The sequence below is a fragment of the Cheilinus undulatus genome, linkage group 16 (genome assembly GCF_018320785.1).
Source record: "Cheilinus undulatus linkage group 16, ASM1832078v1, whole genome shotgun sequence".
NCBI lineage: Eukaryota > Metazoa > Chordata > Actinopteri > Labriformes > Labridae > Cheilinus > Cheilinus undulatus.
This window is the reverse complement of record NC_054880.1, coordinates 24,126,667-24,146,418: the sequence shown is the minus strand read 5'-3', so window position 1 is coordinate 24,146,418 and position 19,752 is coordinate 24,126,667. Positions and strand designations below refer to the sequence as shown.

Below are 19,752 nucleotides of genomic sequence, written 5' to 3'. Positions count from 1 at the left end.
CAGAGCTGATCGATTCATTTAATCATTTATTTATTTATATACAGACATGAACATCAGAGCGCACAGACACACAATGACGTCACAGTATCACGTCTCCTCACATTCAGATAATGTTGGAGCTTTGACCTTAAGATCTCCAGTCATAAGTTAAATCAAATGAAGAGAGAGCAGTGTCTCAATCAGTGGTTCTCATTGTGTCTTATTCTCAGGAGTCTCCACCACCTCCTCAATGAGAACTCGACACCCAAATATACGTAAAAGTTTAACCACACATGTATTGACAAGAATGTTCCCGTTTGGACGGAACGAGGACAAAAGAAATGTGTTCATAAACATCTTCATTATAGCAACCCTTGGAGGACATGCACACAGACATTTTATTTTACTGAATTTACTGTGATAAGGTGGAAACTTTGTTTTCTAGAGAGCACAAGGCATTGTGGTGGGAAAACCAGCTTTGTTATATAAAGGTAACAGAAAAATAAGTCGAGAGCTCAAAAAAAAAAAAAAAAACAACAAAATTTACTCATCCAAAAAACAAAAAACATATGCCTCCTAAAGCTTCCACACATTGAAGAATTTTTGCCCCCGTTTTTCCTCAGGCACAGATTTTTGACCGACTGAAAACAGCTCTGAGACCTTTAGCTCCCAACCCTCCAGTTGCGAACCACTGTAACCATAAACATGCCTGCTTTAAACATCTGGCTTTCATGATGGATGGGATCAAAAAGAAAACAGATCTTCAGTTAGATTTTAACCAAAAAATCCTGAATATTTGGGTTGCATTGTGCAAAAACATTGGCAGTGTTTCAGTTTTCAGTGTTTAACTTACAGATCACTGGACAAACATGCTGGCAATGTTTGAAAAAGAGGGTAAAGCTGCTTCAAGCTTTTGCCCAAATGTTGCTGTCTTGTGAAATTTGGAAAATGTCAAAGTAGGCCTGCAGGAGGAGGCAAAAAGAGGTGACACCTAATCATTTAAATAAATAGTTTGTAGCTTAAATGTCACATTCCTGACTAAAAAGACTTCTGTCCAATTTGTGCAAATACATTGGCAATGTTGAGATAGTAGTAAACCAAACACTGCTAACGTATCTTTACAATTTCAACACATTCAGGAGTTTTTCTGCAGTTTTAGTCAATAAAGAAATGTAGATGATTGCAAGGGACTGATTAAAACGCTACAATAAAGTAATGGCTGTGACATGACCTTTTTAACATTTGTGAACCAAAAAAAGAGTCTAAATTCACTCTGGTTAACGTCTCCCTGTATGAAGTAATGGAGGGGTCCCACAGGGAAGTGTCCTTGTTCCTCTGCTCTCTCATCCACCGATATTAAAATGTTTAATACTTCAGGTCTGTAGGTCTTTGTCTCTTCAGGTACACTCCGTCAGTCTTTATCTCTTCAGGTGTGCTCTGTAGGTCATGGTTGCTTCAGGTAGGCCTTGTAGGTCTTCTTCACTTTGTTCACCTCCATTTCATTGGGCTTGACCTCACCATACCAGCTGTACCAGCTGCCACTTGAGGTCAGGAATGGTGGAGAAGGAGTGGAGCCCACTGCATCATGGGAGTTGGAGTAATCTTCTCCTGCAAAGTCCACATATGCGATCTGAAAGGGAAGCAAACCTGTGGGGGAGGGATGAACACCTGGTTATTGTAAATACATCATATACTTCATATTTATATTTCATATATTGTTTTTATACATATTCAGATATTTTATTTATATTGATTCATCGATTGATTGAAGCAGCAGTAAGTTGAGTGTAATGTACCGTGGTCTCTGGCCGTGTTGATCGCCTCATTCAGCTTCTTCTGCTGCCTCACACACACACCTGAGCACACAAACATGAGCCATCAGTTTGATCACATGACCTGAATATCAACAGTGATGTGGGGCTTTTCTCAAACCCACTACCACACAGGGAATAAACTCCATGTGACACCACACAACTGTCTCAAGGGTTCATGTGGAGGGTTTAAATACAGCAGCGAGCTCTGGTATGAACTCCCCACACCTCCACGTGGGGGGAAACTCTGACGTCTTGACTGAAGTATGCTTGTCTGACGAGATGAGGTTTAGGAGTTCAGCTTCAGTTTAAGTAGATGATAAAGATCTTATTGATTAATCTGATATTTATAAGATGATTAAGTCTTTAAAACTCTTAAATATCAAACACTTTCTCAGATTCTGATTTTAATCTAAACATTCTCATTTTTTCATCTGGATGATCCTGATGCTTTTTAACGTGTGCTGATGTGTTAAAGTTTGTGACAACTGAACGCTAATGTACGCAGCGTCTCCATGATGACCACAGAAATCTTTATCACCTGTTTACTGACTCAGTGACTGTTTGATAAGCCACTCTCACGCTGCCCTGAGACTGGACATTAAATATACATTTAGATTAAATCTACATGTCCTCCTGTAGTTTTCAAATCACACAAAGTGTCATATTTATTCAACCTGAAATGCGTCCAAATATTAGTTTGATACAACCTTTTTAGCAGAGATGCTGTTCTCTACAAAACTATAAAAACAGTATGTTACCTTTCTAGAATAGTTAACATAAAACCCTACTTTTCCTATTTTTCTGATTAAAAGGAGAATTACATAAAAATGATAATTCCCTTCAACACTAATTGATCATTACTGATATTCTTATTTAATTGACAATATGAGTGAAAATAATCACAATTAGTTTAGATATTTTCTAAAATCATTCAGCTGTATGTCACACTGGGGTATTCAACTGTTTTGGCTGACCCTCCATCTAAGCATGTGCATACTGAGAGGAAGTGAGCAGGTACAGGCTAGAGAAAGGGGGTAGGAACTCACCTGTCCTGGTGGGATCAAACACCTGTCCAGTGTGAGGGCTGATGAACTGCTGCAGCAGCTTCACATTCTAAAACACATGTAGACACGTATGTTTAGCAGGAGTTAGCTCAGTAGGATGGTCTGAAAATGTAAAAGTTTCCTTCAGAATAAAAGTAATGTGTAACTCTGATAGTTTTGGTTCATGAATCGGGACTCTAAAACTCAGACATTCTCAAGCCTTCTTGTCTAAATATTAACGAATATCAACAATCTCGACGGTGTGACTGTCTGAGCTGTAGGCTCACCTGGATTTGTACCTAACTCTTAATCTAGAGTGATTATTGATACCTGATTTACCTGTCTAAGCTGTAAACTCACCTGGGGATGGATGATTACATTCGGATCCCGACATATTGGACAGGGGTTTCCACAAATCTTATCACCTCTCTGCAGAAAAAAAACATTTAAAAGTCACTTTAAATCATTGAGCTGACCACAAAGATTCAAAAACATGACATGTAATTATGATATTCTAACTTAAATATATATATAAAATGAAATGTATTAAAGTCAAGTCTTTACAATGCAGGTTTTGCGAGTCTTCTGGGGAGGGATTGCTCCTTTGTGATTCCTCCTGTATTCCGCCCACACCGTACCGGTTCCATACCTGTCTGCATACTCTGTGGGGGAGAGGGGGAGTCATGAGATTTAGTATGCTAACATATAAACAGGATTACACCACGGTAGTTGTGTTTCCTCACCTTCACTGTCCAGATATTCCCACGGTCTGTCTTTGTATCTGGACAGAGCCTCTGTAGCCTGAGCAGTTTCTCCATCCTGCAGAGATGCAGAGTTGCTGTAAAAGCGACCTGGAGGAACACCTGGACACGCTGGGACAGCTAACCTTACAGGTAACCTCTGTAGACAGAACTGAAGGGTAGTAAAGATCAGCTAAGTGACATGTCATCAGCATCCCCATCATCATCATCATCAACAACATTAATATCATCAGCTGGACAACATTGCGACTGTGATTATGACAATCTATAAATGGTATCTGTTTACTTTTAGTTTTGAAGTAAAGACTCAGTTCAGTGAAAGCGGCCCCTTATAAGGTGTGAAACTAGATGTTCATAAATTTCTCACAATGAGGGAGAATACCAGAATGCACGTGTACAGGAAGCGATACACATTCTGGGACGACCTACAGCGTGAACGCTTAAGTGCGCTCTTAACAGCTTTTCTCCCTCATGAGAAATGTTAAATACTACACACTAGTTTTCGGTTCAGTAAATATGTCCTATCAGTCTCCCTTTGTATTGAACAGAGTCATCAATTCAGTTATAAGAATGTACCCTCAAAATGACGAATTCAACAGTAAAATTGCAAAAACAAGCCCTACGCATTATCAATATGGTTGATTTTTATGATTACACAGATCTACTTTTTCTGAATTCCCAGGTTATGAAGTTTAATGAACTGTTTTTTTTTTTTTTTTTTCAAATTTAAAGCAAACAATCAGGGATGCATGATATTATCAGCATAATAGTGTATCAGCACATATTAGCTTAGAAAGCGAATTGTATCAGCAAATATGAACATTGCTGCTGGTATTTACAACCAATATTTTGGCACTAAAAATCTGCCTATATCAGCTGGTTGTATGAACAAATAACTGTGAAGTCAGGACCAAATGACCTACGTCAGAGGAAGTCTTTCTCTTTATTCATCATCATTCCTTCAACTTCTTCAAGTTTGTATCAAGAAGTTTTAGGTCTGAACTAAATTTAAATATCAGTATCAATTTAGGCTGAAATTAATCTGTAAATAATAAATATCAGCAAAAATCCAATATTGTGTACCTCACCAAATAATGTTCAGAGCAGAATCAAAGACACTCGCTGACCCTGACTGGAGCTCATTTTAATTCAGGAGGGTTGATATGATCTTAGAGGTGTTTGTAAATTGAAACTGAAACAGGTATGAACAGTAAATGTGTTTCTACTATTGGAGTTAAACTCTGCCGCATAAATTTAACATACAATACGCTTTTGGTTTTTTTAGGAACGTGGTTTTTAAATCAATTTCGAGACTTATGAGTGTGAATGTTTTGTGTTTGTTGTTTCTTTGCCCTTCTAGAGGCTGGTAGTTTAATTTGATGAGAAAGTACTGTAGTCTTATAACACAGTTTGTTTCTGCCTGTTCAGTCACTACTCAAAGGCATGACTTTAAACTTTGATTGAACTTTATACTTAGTAAAATCTTTGGACTTTTTGTGATGACTGAATAGAACTATGAGACATAACTATACTGTATAGTTACACTTATTTAATATAAATGCTGTCATTCCTTCTGTCAGACCACAGTTGAAATTATAGTATTCACTGTAAACATGACATAATATTAACCATAGGAAAAGCCATAATATAAACACAATAACCATATCTGTATAGACATTATATAAACATAGTTACCACGGAAATATAGACATTATATATGAAGTCTCTATTGTAGATGCTCCCATGCTAATATAAGCTCAGTTTTTTTAATTGATCGTTTATATGGTAATTGTTAATAACAGACATAAGGAGATGTAAAATGTACTGTACTGTTCCCTGACAACATTATTAGGATTTCAGGTGAAATCACTCTACCTGGTATTTAGCGCTAACGTTTTTGAGGGCCAAAGCGATCGCGATCTCGTTTTATTATCATAATAAACCGTATAAAAAGGGTTGCCCACAGAGACAAACGTCCAATAGGTAGATCGATGGTTCCGCCAAAATATATTACCTGATATCGTCGAACTGGAAGAGTAATTGATGGAGATAAACGACACAGCAGCTTTACAGCGGCGTGCATGGAGGCCGCCATGTTTACTGTCATTGAGAGAGAGGTCAGAGTTCAACATGTACTTAACCTCAAACACGATATTTTATTTCTTTATCATTAATTAAAAACCAGACTACAACTTTGTAAATCGTTATTATAATCAGAGCATCACTTAACATTACCCTTTATTCACTTTTTATGTCGCGTTTTTTTCATATTGATATAATTTAAGGTTGGAAAGCTGATCTTCGATCACGTGATCATTACGGCCTCACAGACAAACTGCCAGTCGCCATTTTGACCACTTATTTTATACTTACAATTTACATCAAACAACCACTAAAACCGAGTGAAGTCAACAAATTACGTTTGTGACTTTTACTTTTGCCCTATTTATGATGAAAAATGGCGGTTTCATGCGAATTTCATTGAGTTGTTTACAGTTAACGTTATCAAACTGTCAGCTGCGCCATTACGACTTTGACAGGAAAGTGAAGGTCGGCTTTCCTCCATCTTCCTTCGTCTGATAACGCTGCGTTTGACGTAAAAATCGTCACTCAGTATAAAAGCTAAGTCCCGCCCTTTCAAGCTCATTCCTGGATTTGGTCAGAGGTAAGTGAAGTCACAAAGACAGCGGGGATTTCTTTTTAGCATTTTGTTTGTTTTAACTGCGAAAATCAAACTGAAAAATCCTCAAAATTCGAGAAAGGACTGTGTTTTGGACGGAGGATGAAACAGAGGCTCAGTCGGGACTAAATCTGTTGTTTTTGTGTGTTTTTCAGGTTTGAATCTGCTTCGCCGAAGACTGAACCGTCGAGGACTTTGAACATCTCTGCTCTAATTCATATTTTTTCTTCAAGTAATGGACATTTTATGCCTATTTTTGCCTCCAGTTTGTTCCTGAAGGAAAGAAAGACTAGCCTTTAGCTCTCACAGCCCCACCCATAAGAAGTCTTTAAGTTGAAATTAAAACCATGAAGTTTATGATATAAAGTAGTTAAGTGAGAGAAATAAGTGCCCGAAAAGCACAGATCATTAAAGCCGAGACGCTGAGGACCTTTAGAAATCATAGTAAGTTGATTTTGAAGTTAATTCAATCGAGATGAATCAAATGAAAACAGCCGTAGGTAGACAATACGCTAGCGGTTAGCTGGCTAGCTTAGCTTTGCTCTTAGAATGAGCTCACACAGGAAAGTGGACGGAGAAATCTCACTCCGTTTCTTTGTGTGTGAGACTGAGTGGACGGACGTTGATAATAAACGAAATTATTAATCGGATAAATAACTATAAGCAATCTGCTGATAAAGATTGCCGCAGGCTTAGATGGAGTCGGATTATCTGCCTTCAGATGTGCTTTTAGGGGCTGCTCCACGGACCTAAACCCTCCGCAATCTGCACATAAAGATTGCGTTAGTTTGAGGACTGTGGACATATTTGATGAAGCACTGTGTGGTTTGATATGTCGATAATTATAGCACAGGGACTCCATGTTCGCGGCAATCTGCGGATAAAGATTGCAGGATGATACAACAGTCGGGACTGATAATCATGGCGGATCTGTGGTGGTGGTTTCCCACGCTGGGACGGCTCCGGTTCTCCTAGAAGTTTTATTTTGGACATTTTACTAGCCTTTACGAGTAGACTGCGATGAAATCGTGGCATTCTGTGAGAAGTGTCCGTGTTGTTTCAGGCTCGGTGCTGCGGGAGCCATTGTTGGCTGTTCAGGAAGAGAAACGGTTAACGGGGGGTGGGGCCTGCTTAGCTTCCAAGAGCCTTTTATAGCAGCTCCACCGCCCTTATATAACCGAGGGCGGATTTAAAGGCTGATTCAGACTTCCTCTTTGACCCAGAGCCAGAACAAATAACCTTTATTATGATAAAGATGACAGTACTTCCTGTCTAATGTACCGCTGTGGTTTACCTGTGTACCCTTCATCATGTATCTGTTCTCTATTCTGAACTATGTAATAACACACAGTATGTTTCCCCCACTGAAGCAGGACCAGCTCATGTCTAACACTGTTTATATTTAACCAATGTGACGTTTACAGGAGTGTTGTTATTTGCAGTGTTGAGGAGACTTTATAAAACTTCGTTACCCGGGTAAGATCTAACTGATTCTCACATCATCACATTAAGGTGTACGTCTGTACACGAGCAGACAGATTCATTATAAACACATAAACATGGACGTGCATGCTTCTCCCACTTATATGTGAATATTATGTAAATATGAGCCATGTGCAGGGTGCTTAAAGACCAATTATATACATGATAATACAGATACAGGGCAGGTTAATCAGTATACACCCGTAGTGTAATTTATTATTTATTATTAATTGACTTAATTTAAACATGTTGCTCAATAATATTGATGTGTAATTTATTCATTGTGTAACAGCACAATGTATGAGTATATAGTGGCCTGTAGGGGGCAGTAAACCACTGACATGTAGTTCAGTAAACACCATCACATACTGTATTTGTATGAGAGTAACAACGTACAAGCATTCATCCATCACAGCCTCCTCTGCATACATTGATGACTTTGTTTTTCTATTTTAATACTCTTCTAGGGCTGGGCAATTTATGGAGTGTTTTTGAGATGTAATGACAGATTGTTATGAGATAGAGGAAGATGGCATTGATTATGTTGATATATTAAAAGATAGTTAACAGTAGGAATCAGTAAGAATTGATCGCAATATAAAACTGATTAAATGTTTATGAATCTTCATTTCATTTAGGGTCATTTTATTATCAGTAAAAAAAATCAAATGATATTTACAATTGTTTTTATACAACAATATAAGTCCTGGAAAAAAAACAATTTAAGGAAACTTATTGTTAGAAGTATCTGCTAATGCTGAATGTTTGAATTTGATCAGATAAGTTTATATTTCTGTTTTTGATATTTCCATATTGCCCAGTCCTGTTTGTACCATCCATCTCTCCATCAGACTCCATTTTAATGTGACAACAGACTCAATGATGTCTCTGTTCTCCTGTTTGAATTTCACATATTAAATACTGATCAATCATTACAGAAATATTTCTGGTTAAATTTCTTTTTTTAGTTCTCAGCCTTTAACTAAACCAGGGTACACAGCTTCTTTCTGCCATGAATATGAGTGTAATCCATGTTTTACCTTATCAGTGACTTAATTAGATCACAGTGATTTAGTTCAGCAGATCGTAGTGATATTATTGGTATCATAGTTATCAATCATATATTATTCATTTAAGTAATTAGATCATTGTTATTTTTAGGACTGAATAATTATACATCTTAAAAGATGGAAAATGTATACATTTGTTATAATCATTTCCCTGAGCTCTTGTAAGCTTAAGTATTAGTGACTAATATCTGAATTTTAATGCACTTATGTTAAATCATACCTGTTTTATCTCAAGCCTCTATATATTACCACATGATATCATGAGACCAAGACTTATTAGGAGGACATAACCCATACTAGCGTTTGCTCTTGCTTTTCCCCCCCCCAAAATAAAACATCAAATTTTTTCACTTAACTGGCTTTGAGAGTAGCTGAAACCAACCTAAGTCAGATCTAACTTCATTAAGTATAAGTGAGTAGTTGTACTTCTTCATATGAGTGAGAAAGCTTTGCATTTTACCATTAAGTATATATATATATATTTAAATTTACTACTATAAATTCATTAAACTGTAATGTGTTAATTGCCAATGCTCATGTTCTGATAATGATAAAATTTATTGTGCAGCCTTAGTTATTAAATCACACTGACCATTATTTAACTAATGATGTCATAATTATTAGACTAACAGTAAAGTTTATGTCATCAGTGGATTCTAATGGAGACGCTGTCGGTGAGTCATCAACACTCAAAGAGTTCTGGTTCAGTCTTAGACCCTGGTCCTGAGTCAGACTGTTGTTGGATCTGCAGGAGGGTTAGGGTAGGACATAAAAAAGAAAGGAGACTTTTTAATTTTGAACTTTGAGAATAAAAAGTTTAAATGTGAGGAACAATGTTGGACTGAAATGTTATAAAATATTGTTAGAATTGACCTATAGATACTACATCAGTAAATATGTTTTCCTCTACCAGAGGCCTGGTATGGATGAACTAGCGAACCTACTTAAAAATCAGCTTTATTAACAAAACATTATCTTTTAGGTCATAAACAGCATTCAGTTATCAGTATCTGGACTTTAGAGAAGGGCTGAATACAGCGTTTATTCACTTCTAATTTTTGTTTTCATAAAAATTCAATCTTCTAACTTCTTAGCTTGAAATTCAATTTAATTTTTCTTTCCCATTTTTCCTCTACACGATAAGTTTTTGATCATTTTTTTCAGCTTTTTACCTCAACATTTTGACTAATATTGTCTAGAGTCTACTTTCTTTTGGAGGGTAAATTGGAGTTAATCATATTTCTCATCATTTAAACTTTGTTGTTTGAATAGTATTTCATCATTATTTTCTACATTTAACCTTTTTTTCTCAAAGTGTAAGATAAAGAATGCTGCTCCTTCCTGTTCATTATTTCTTCCTTGTGTCCTGATCCTCCTCCATACTGTCTGTCTGAATGTTGCTTGTACTTTCTAATTAGCCCCATGAGATATTACATGTACTGTTTAATTAGCCTCGTTGTAGCATCTGTACATCTTTTCTCACGGTTGTGTTTACTGTGAGTTTATTGTGTACTGGGTGTTGTCCCGCAATGACCCCATGGTCTGTTTGAGACCCATGGCAATGTTAGTGGTGTCTCTGATTGCGACGGGATTACCTGGCCTGCTGGTGTGTATCTAGGTGTGTCAGTCACATCCTTGTTCAGGTGTGAGGATGTCTTTGGTTCAGATGGGAACATGTTGCAGTTTGGGTGTGTCCTCAGTCCTCATTGGTTAATATCTGAGGGTGGAGCAGCTCTGACAGGTAGATGCTCTGTTGATTGAACAGGTTCCCTAAAGGGACAGTACGTACAATATTCTCTCTGAGATGTTGGCATTCATTAAAAATGATTAAATTTTATTGATATGTGATTTTTTTGTTGAGTTCCTAAATAAACCTCTGATGTGATGGCACTTTTCAAAGCCTGAGAAATCCTTCATCTTAGAGATGTAACATCACTTGTCCTGATGACAGACATGACCTGGTTATAGTTGCAGTCACATCCCCGTTTGTTTCAACTGCTGTCCACTGGAAGTGGTTGGGTCAAAAGAAATTCTACCCTGGATGCCATCAGTTGTTTTATATAAAGCCCCCCTGGTGAAAAATTCATACTGTGCATTAATTATTCATTATTGATTATTCTGTGTAGGCAGTGTTAACTATTTCAAGTGTGGGACAGATGAATTAAGTATCATGGGTTTTTGTTTCATGTGTAAATATGATTTTTATGTGTGTGTTTCTAATGTATTAATTATTCTAGTTGTCTGACATACATCGTAGATGTTTGTTTCAGATGCAGTTATTATTTCAGGTGTATTAAATAGCATAAGTGGATTTTTCAGGTGTATTGTTTCAGGTGTACTAATTATTGTAGGTGTGTCTTTCAGGTATGGCGGGGGGGCCTGTGGACCCCAGAGAGATCCTGACAGGGGTGGAGGCTCTGCTAGGGAAGGATGGCGAGCTGCGGAGCCTGGAGGGAGTCCCAAAGGTGTTCAGGTGAGTACCTTAGATCACATTATGATGTGTTGATGTTGAAGCTCTCTTCTGGATTCAACTGTACCTGACATGTGACACCTGTGTTCCTACAGTTTGATGAAAGCTTCCACTAAGATGGTAAGCAGGTGTATGTATCTAAACATCCTGCTGCAGACCAAGTCACATGACATCCTAAACAGGTAGGAACACCTGTCAGTGAGACATATGTGATAATGTATGGGTTTGTTTCAACGAGAAAAATGCCAATAATATCAACATGTTATAAACGGATTAATCTCAACTGACACTGAGCATGATGGTCATTTTACCATTTTATCTATTGTAAATCAACCATGATGGTCATTTCATGATTTTATCGACTGTTACTTGAGCATGGCAGTAATTTAATTGCGTTCTAACATGGTTACCTGTTTCAGGTTCATCAGGGTGGGTGGGTACCGACTGTTAAACGCGTGGCTCACCTACTCAAAGACGACCAACAACACGCCATTGCTGCAGCTCATCCTGCTCACACTGCAGAAACTTCCTCTCACTGTAGACCACCTCAAACTGGTGAGGCTGATGATACTCAACTCCCTCATCTTCATCCTGTTCTGACTCAGAAACATCCATGTTTATGTGTTCCCTCTGACAACTGTCTTACTAATTTTATTTTTAGAATAACACGGCAAAACTGGTGAAGCAGCTGAGTAAAAGTGCAGACACTGAAGGTTAGTTTACCATCTTCTCTCTATAAACTTTATTTGTAATGATTAGAAATAATCATTCTGAATATTCTATTCATTTTACTATTGATTATTATTAATATTCTGTTTATTTGACTGCTCTCTGTCATGTTGGGCTGAATGTTGTGTATTAAATCTTTTCAGATCTGAGAAAGTTGGCGTTGGTGCTGGTCGATGGCTGGATGGCGACCATTCGCTCACAGAGCGTGTCAAGCAGCGGCAGCTCTCCTGCTGGTAAGAGCAGAGAACTGTAGCCCACTCACTGCTGTTTTACAATATGGTGGCGCGTAACCCCTTAAATTTAACTGTGGTTGTGTTTATGCAGATAAGAAAAAGAAGAAGGAGGAGAGCCGGGCACCAGTGAGGGAGGTGAAAGAGAGGAGCTCAGAGGAGGAGAAGAAGAAGGAGAAACCCAAAGCTCACGCTCCCAGCCACGCCAAGATCCGCTCCATCGGTAACCATAACAACCACTCCTCAACAAACAGTAGACTGATGAAGTTCTGCGGTCAAACAGTCATGGTGATGTTTTTATGTTTATAGGATTGGAGATGGACACCCCTAACCCCGCCCCTCCCAAGAAGACACCCACTCCCCCTCAGCTGGGAGACAAGTACAACATCAAACCACCTGTGCTCAAGAGACCAAGGTAACTACACCTGAAGTCTAACACAGTAATAAACACTAATACACAAAAGATACACACTGATACACATTGTGTTTTGTACAATCTTACACCGAGCTCTTTCTGTCCATTACCATGATCACTGTGTCAGATCAGATGATCACAGCACCATATAAAACCATAATTATAATCATGGTTATAATCGTGCCCAGTGCTGCCCCCTTGTGGCTGCTGATGATATTGACATGCTCTGTCCCTCAGTTCGGGCCCCTCTGACGCCCCCCCTCTGGAGAAGAAGTACAAACCTCTGAACACGCCATCGAACTCAGCCAAAGAGATCAAAGTGAAGATCATCCCGGCTCAGCGTGAGTTTAACAACAGTTCAATCCTCCAAACTTAATTTAAACCCGTCAGCTTAGGTCCTAACTCCTCTCTATCACCACTTCCTCCACAGCCATGGAGTGCACTGGCTTCCTGGATGCTCTAAACTCTGCCCCTGTACCTGGGATAAAGATAAAGAAGAAGAAACCTGGACAAGGTCCTGCAACGGGGAGCAAGGTGGTCTCCCCAACCTCCAACAAGGTGAATATACACCTGCTTATACTTGATTGTATTTAGCATAAACTAATCATTAATACCCATTGACTTTTACTCTGAAATTATATACAGTTAAAATTTACCAAATTCCTGGGGGGGGGGGTTCTGAAATGATGTACCATTAAAATAATGTCTCAGCCTTTGTTATTATAAAAACATATTAAACTTAATTTATACTCTGAACTTTTATTCAGAAATTATTGATAATTTAAATTAATTAATATTCCATACTTTTATTCTGAAATTATTTAAATTTTAACATCATTTACATTTACATTTTCAGTCTTTTCTTTTTAACTTATTTATCATCAAACTACATTTGTTTCCAAGGCTTTAATCTGAAACTATAAAACTGTTAACCTGATTAATATCTCTGTCTGTTGTTCTGAAGGTATTCATCATTTTACTTAATTAATACAATGGGATTTTATTCTGAAGTTATTTACTGTTAAACTAATTTAGTATCACAGGCTTTTATTCTAAAATTGTGCACTGTTAAACTTCATTAATATCCCAGGCTTATCTCTGAGCTGGATGTTAATATTACTTCCTGTCTCACCACAGGGGAGTCCTTTTGACAGTAAACCGTCCTCGTATTCTTCTTCTACCAAACCGTCCTCACCTGAAGCCGCATCTTCCTCAGCTCCACCTGATGATAACCATGACATGGATCCGCCCGGGACCCCGGTCCCCTCTGAAGATCCTGAACCCTCAGACAGTGGTGAGTTTAACACCTACCTGTTTGTCTGTTTACCTTTATCTGTACCTGCCTGTGTTATGACTCACCTGTCTCATCTTCATCCAGGTGAGAAGCCCAATGCTCTGTCAGAGCCTAGAGGAGAAGAAGAACAGCTGACAAAGAAAGGGAAGAAGAAGAAAACGGTGCACTGGGCTGAGGAGGAGCAGCTCAAACATTACTTTTACTTTGACTTGGATGAGACTGAGAGAGGTGAGACATCTTCAGCCCGTCAAACTCCACAACATCATAACAGTGCTAATGATAAAAATAACATAATGCAACGTAACAATAATTATTAGTAATAATGATGATGATAATAAGTCTCATACTAATTCATGTTAATCCACAGTGAACGTGAACAAGATAAAAGACTTTGGCGAGGCCGCCAAGAGGGAGCTGATGATGGACAGACATACGTTTGAGATGGCCCGCCGTCTATCACATGACACCATGGAGGAGAGGGTTCCCTGGAGCCCCCCTCGGCCCCTCACGTTAACGGGTAGCCTTGTGACACCCGGCGCCAACAGCACAGAGAAACTAACCCAGAGAGACCGCGAGATGGGAATACTGCAGGAGATCTTCCTCAATAAGGAGAGGTGGGATATGATCATTCATAGGAACCCTGATACGATTATTAATAATAATTAATAATTAATGTAGGGATGTGATTGGTCAGTCCTGCTGGGAACCTGCTTTGTTTAATTAAAGTTGGACCACCAATTACAGAGATGAACCATAGTTTGTTGAAGAGGGAGAATAATTCTGATTGGCTAATGTATCATCTTTTAATGTTTATCCCTTTACATTCTGGTGCAGACTGAAATGAACATTTTAATTAAACCTTAATCATCCTCTTATTTATCAGTCAAATCAAACCTATGACTTTTACATTATTCTTCTAAAAACAATCCAGCCCTCTAACAGTTCCTCTCTGTTTAAACAGACTTTTTTTTGTGAAATGTCAGACCCCTGACTGTGTGCTAATGATGTCACTTCCTGTCTCTCAGTGTTCCTGACAGTCCTCATGAACCAGACCCAGAGCCATATGAACCCATGCCCCCCCGCTTGATCCCACTGGACGAGGTGAGGCTGCTTACAGTCCTCTCCACGTTACCCACATGTTTATATGTTGCAAACTTTGGTTTAGTTTAGACAATGGTCTCTCTTAACTAAAAGTTCTATCTGAAGATGTTTAGTATTTTGAAGCATGTGGTGTTAGTAAGTCTAAAAAAGCTGAAAACCTGAACTGCTTTGAGAGAACGCCTGTAATCTGAAGGTTAGAGTAGTGAACAGACAAGCAGCTGGGTCTAAATAGAGCAGTTTATAACATATAAAATACAGTTATATATCAGAAATAAACATCAGAATGGTGTGGTACTGGAGCAGATTTCTGAAGAAAAATGTTCATATCTGATAATTGATACAACTACTGAAATTATAAATATATTCCCACCCCTAGGACCTGTCGATGATGGATGATGGCTACGTGGAGCCGATGGACTCGTCCTCACATGGTGGCTCTAACCTGATGCAGACTGAGAGCTCCAAGCTGCCCCCTGTCCTCGCCAATCTCATGAACCTGAACAGCAACAGAAGTCCTCAGACCAACCCCTCCAGTACGACCAACAACACCTCAACGACGCCATCTGTCAATGTGCAGGAGCTGCTCTCATCCATTATGGTAATATTATTATTATTATTACTGTCATTTTATTTTTTCATTAATATGTAAAGTGCAGGAACTTCTCTTATCTATTATGGTGTAATATTAAAATATCGTTTTTACGGTAGATGTATATAACTGTGCAGCAGCGTCTCTCTATGTGATGTTTTAAGTCATTAAAAACAGTAATAAGCCATAAGAAATTATTAGATATTTATGCCATTTGATATTTGACCCACAGGGGGCGTCAGGCGCTCAGTCCACAGAGGATCTAATCAAACAGCCGGATTTCTCTGATAAAATAAAACAGCTGCTGGGCTCACTGCAGCAAAGCCAGAACCAGAACCAGGCTGGACCCCCACCAGGTAAGCACCTACCCCCTCATCCTAACGCAGGTAGGCACCACCCATTTAACCCAAGTAGACTCCTCTAACCTTAACCAAGGTAAACACAGCCCCTCTAACCCTTATCCTGCACTTTTACCACCTCTCCAATCCCCAGAAATAGGCCAGCCCCCATCACCACTACTCCATCATCATAAAGTTAATGTTCAGCGTCAGTGGAATAAACCACCACTGTATAATGTCACAATGATACCATAATGACGCCTTCTGTCTGTCTCCACAGTGAACTCTGGTCTTCTAGGTCATGGTCCCAACATGAACAACATGAACATGAACATGCATATGCAGATGCCCATGAACGGAGGCTACCCCCCCAACAACCCCCCTGGAGGACCCCGCTTCAATCATCCCCCACCCCCCCATGGACACGGGCCCCCCTTTAACGCTGGAGGGCCCCGTATGATGGGGCCACCACCAGGCCAGGGCCGCGGAGACAACGGAAACTATTGGGGTGATGAGTCCATGAGAGGAGGGCCACACAGAGGAGGGCACTTTCACAGAGGAGGGCGGGGCCGTGGAGGAGAGCCAGGCTTTAGGGGGCGGGGTAGGGGAGGGCCCCGAGGAGGACACAACAACATGAACGGTATGTTGGACACAACAAGGTGTAAAGTTTTTTTGATTGTTTTTATTTTAATATCTATAATATAAACTGCTTTTCAGTTGGGGTCTTTTTATTTTGAAAGAATCCCGATTGTAATCATTGATTTAGTGAAATAGGAATTAAAATTAGTCAAAAAAATGCGTTTGGAGAAAAGAGAAGCTTATTCATCAGAAAGCCCAAAACAAACCTTATTCAGAAAACTATGACTGCTGCTGTGGTTATTTATTAATTGTGTTAATTACAGTTTGGTATAGTGTGTATGTTAAAGTGTGTGTTTAAAGTGTGTATATTAAAGTAAAAATTTTGAAGCTTGTTTTCAAAGTATGTATTGTATGGTTTGTCTACAGACATGTCCAAGAGGCCGGTGTGTCGCCACTTCATGATGAAGGGAAGCTGCCGCTACGAGAGTAACTGTGCTTTTTATCACCCTGGAGTAAACGGACCCCCACTACCCCCCAACCATCCCGCACACAACCAGCATCCCCAGCATGGACACTAGAGGGTGCTGGAGGCTGATGATAGTAGGGGTTGCTGCAGCATGAGGACAGCAGCCAGCACTGTAGGCTTTGAGGATCCTCTGTGGCAGGGTTTCAGACTAACTTATGTACCATCATCCGAGTGCTTCAGAACAACAAAAAGCTTTGCTTAGATGAACGGATGTTTGTATTGATGTCTGGGTTTGATAATGGCACCACCACCAGCTGAATGAGGGTCAGGTGAATCTGTATAAGCTACCTGCAACAGCAGTAATATAGGAGCATTTAGTGTCAGAAAACAAAGAAAATTTAATCTCGGTCAAGTATTTGTTCTTTTCTGATTTTATAAACAGAGCCAAACAGCCATGCTCACTGACCAAAGAGCCCTACCTACTCTTTGTGTCAGAGCGATGTTAGTATTTACAGTGATAGGCGACATGCTGGAATAGATTGACTGGATGTCACTTTAGCCCAGATTAGCGTCTGTGTATCGAGGACTCTACCTGCTGACGGTGCGTTTAAACTGATATCTCACATGTCTTTAATCTGGATAATTAAAAGACATAGCGTGCTGTGGCTGTGCCTCGTGGTCAAAGTAGCCCCTGTGAGTACTAAAACTCCCCATGGTGTGACTGAAAGGGACGTTGATTGTAACCTCACTAAACCTTGAAGCGGCCATATCAGTTAACGAGGCATTACTGACCAACAAACTCAGACATCTCAAAAACAAACGGGGGGTGAAAAAGATGGTCTGGAGCCCTACTTTTAGGACTTTGATGTCACAGTGGTGTTACCCATCAGAGGAGCTGAATTTTTTTAAGCATTTGATGGTGATGAGCTTGAACAGGAAGTGGTCAGTGATGTCATGTGGTCATGATTCTTCACTTGCATCATAAGCACTTTATCCTGAGATCACGGAGAGCTCACCTGTCCAGGTGTTACAGCATTACACTGACTAATGAAGAGGAACTTCCTGTCTGTTAGGGACAGCAGCTAGAACCATTGAGCGTATGTGTGTGATTGATATGTCAGAACACTGGTTGTATGTAAGAAGTGGGCGTGGCCTCAGTGACATCCTTGTTTTCTTTTTTGTATAAGAGTCTCTCTTCTACTCTAAATGGAATATGATTTACTAGAACATCCTGGTGTTGCTGAAGAGGACTCAGAGGAGAATCTGAGACCTTAAACTCATTAGGAACGTTTACTGGGGAATAAATCAGCTGACATGTAGACTCCTGTGGAATCAGGCTGTGTTTACTGCCCCCTGCTGGACGCTAGAGAGGGAAGGTTTAAGGCTAAATCATGGAGGCTGTGCCCACATCTTTACAGTCTCTGATGACTGCCCTGAGTGTCCTGACAATTATGATCAGGTGTCTGACTGTATGTTTATTTGATGTAAAGGTGACTTTGTTTTCTGTGAAAACGTTGAGCTGCGTCTCTTTGGGACTTTAGTTACTGTCCTGTTTGACCTACATGTTTTTTTTTATTTGATTGTGGAGCATTCTGGGAGCGCCAGCCCTTTAAGATGCTCCTTAACCTGTCAATATGAACTGTTAAACACAGAAACATGTTTGTACATATTTCGTTTTTTTGTACACAGTGTCATGAATAAATGTCAAATCTAAGAAAAGAGCTCTTCTGCGTTTTTCATTCTTAATATAATACTTCTCAATCCATTTAGCTGTCCATCCATCCTCTTCCTCTTATCTTGGACCAGGCCATGGTGGCAGTGGGCGGTGTCAGCTCAGGTGTCCCTCTCCTCTGTGACGTTTTCCAGCTCCTCTTTGGAGATACTGAATCATTCCCAGATCTGATGGAATACAACCCCAAATCCAAAAAATTAGGGCATTGTGTGAAATGTACGCAAAAGCAGGATGCAATGATTTTCAAACCTCATAAAATCATATTTCCTTTACAATAGAACGTTCATTCATTATGTGTTTGATGGCAGCAACACATCTCAAAAAAGTAGAAACGGGGCAACAAAAGACTGGAAAAGTAAGTGGTATGAGTGAAAAACATCTGGAGGAGCATATTGCATCCAAGGTAAACTGACAACAGGTCAGTAACATGTCTGGGTATAAAAGCATTTTAGAGAGGCAGTCAAGATGAACAGAAGTTCACCAATCTGTGAGAAACCGTCTAGAACTGGAACAATTTAAGGTTCTTCAACGTGAAATTGTGACAATTTTGAATATCCCACCATCTAGAGTAAATTAAATCATTAAAAGATTTAGAGAATCTTGAAAAATGACTGTGAGCTTTGGGCCCTCAGATGGCGCTGCATTAAAACAGGAATGATTCTGCACTGGAAATCACTGCATTGCCTCATGAACACTTCCAGAAATCATTGTCTGGCAACACAGTTGACCATGCCATCCACAATTTCAAGTTAAAGCTGTCATGTGAGGAAGAATTCATATGTGAAAATAATCCAGAAAGAGAGAAATAGAGGAGATTCTGCACAATGGTAAACTAAATCAGCTAATATTTCTCTTAAAATGGTAAAATGCATCAGTTTCAACTTCTGATATGTTGTTTATGTTCTATTGTGAAAAATTGGGTTTATGAGATTTAAAAATAATTGCATTCTGTTTTTTATTAAACTCTACATAGTGACCCT

The 19,752-nt window shown here is 39.3% G+C and overlaps 2 protein-coding genes across 6 annotated transcripts; one reads left to right on the top strand and one right to left on the bottom strand.

Moving 5' to 3' along the window:
• Positions 1–13: 13 nt before the first annotated feature.
• On the bottom strand, positions 14–5,692 carry mrps18b (mitochondrial ribosomal protein S18B). Of its 2 annotated transcripts, none has more exons than XM_041809045.1 (7): positions 5,612–5,692; positions 3,580–3,748; positions 3,401–3,498; positions 3,197–3,265; positions 2,840–2,906; positions 1,776–1,835; positions 14–1,626 (listed from the first exon to the last, which is right to left on the bottom strand). In XM_041809045.1, exons 1-7 carry the CDS (start codon positions 5,690–5,692, stop codon positions 1,424–1,426), a joined length of 747 nt encoding a protein of 248 aa, XP_041664979.1. In that variant the 3' UTR covers positions 14–1,423. The 2 variants fall into 2 exon arrangements, with proteins under 2 accessions (XP_041664979.1, XP_041664980.1); XM_041809046.1 differs by having other exon boundaries at positions 3,580–3,736.
• A 482-nt stretch (positions 5,693–6,174) lies between these two features.
• On the top strand, positions 6,175–18,761 carry ppp1r10 (protein phosphatase 1, regulatory subunit 10). Of its 4 annotated transcripts, none has more exons than XM_041808709.1 (19): positions 6,175–6,262; positions 6,433–6,509; positions 11,181–11,302; positions 11,395–11,481; positions 11,719–11,854; positions 11,961–12,012; positions 12,172–12,261; positions 12,353–12,481; positions 12,568–12,673; positions 12,911–13,014; positions 13,104–13,231; positions 13,811–13,967; positions 14,052–14,195; positions 14,335–14,581; positions 14,993–15,068; positions 15,445–15,666; positions 15,890–16,013; positions 16,276–16,635; positions 17,001–18,761. In XM_041808709.1, the coding sequence occupies exons 3-19, from the start codon at positions 11,196–11,198 to the stop codon at positions 17,150–17,152; spliced, it is 2,421 nt and encodes an 806-aa protein (XP_041664643.1). In that variant the 5' UTR covers positions 6,175–6,262; positions 6,433–6,509; positions 11,181–11,195; the 3' UTR covers positions 17,153–18,761. The 4 variants fall into 4 exon arrangements, with proteins under 4 accessions (XP_041664643.1, XP_041664644.1, XP_041664642.1 ...); XM_041808710.1 differs by having other exon boundaries at positions 6,176–6,262; positions 11,194–11,302; XM_041808708.1 differs by having other exon boundaries at positions 6,176–6,262; positions 6,433–6,721; positions 11,194–11,302.
• Positions 18,762–19,752: the final 991 nt, after the last annotated feature.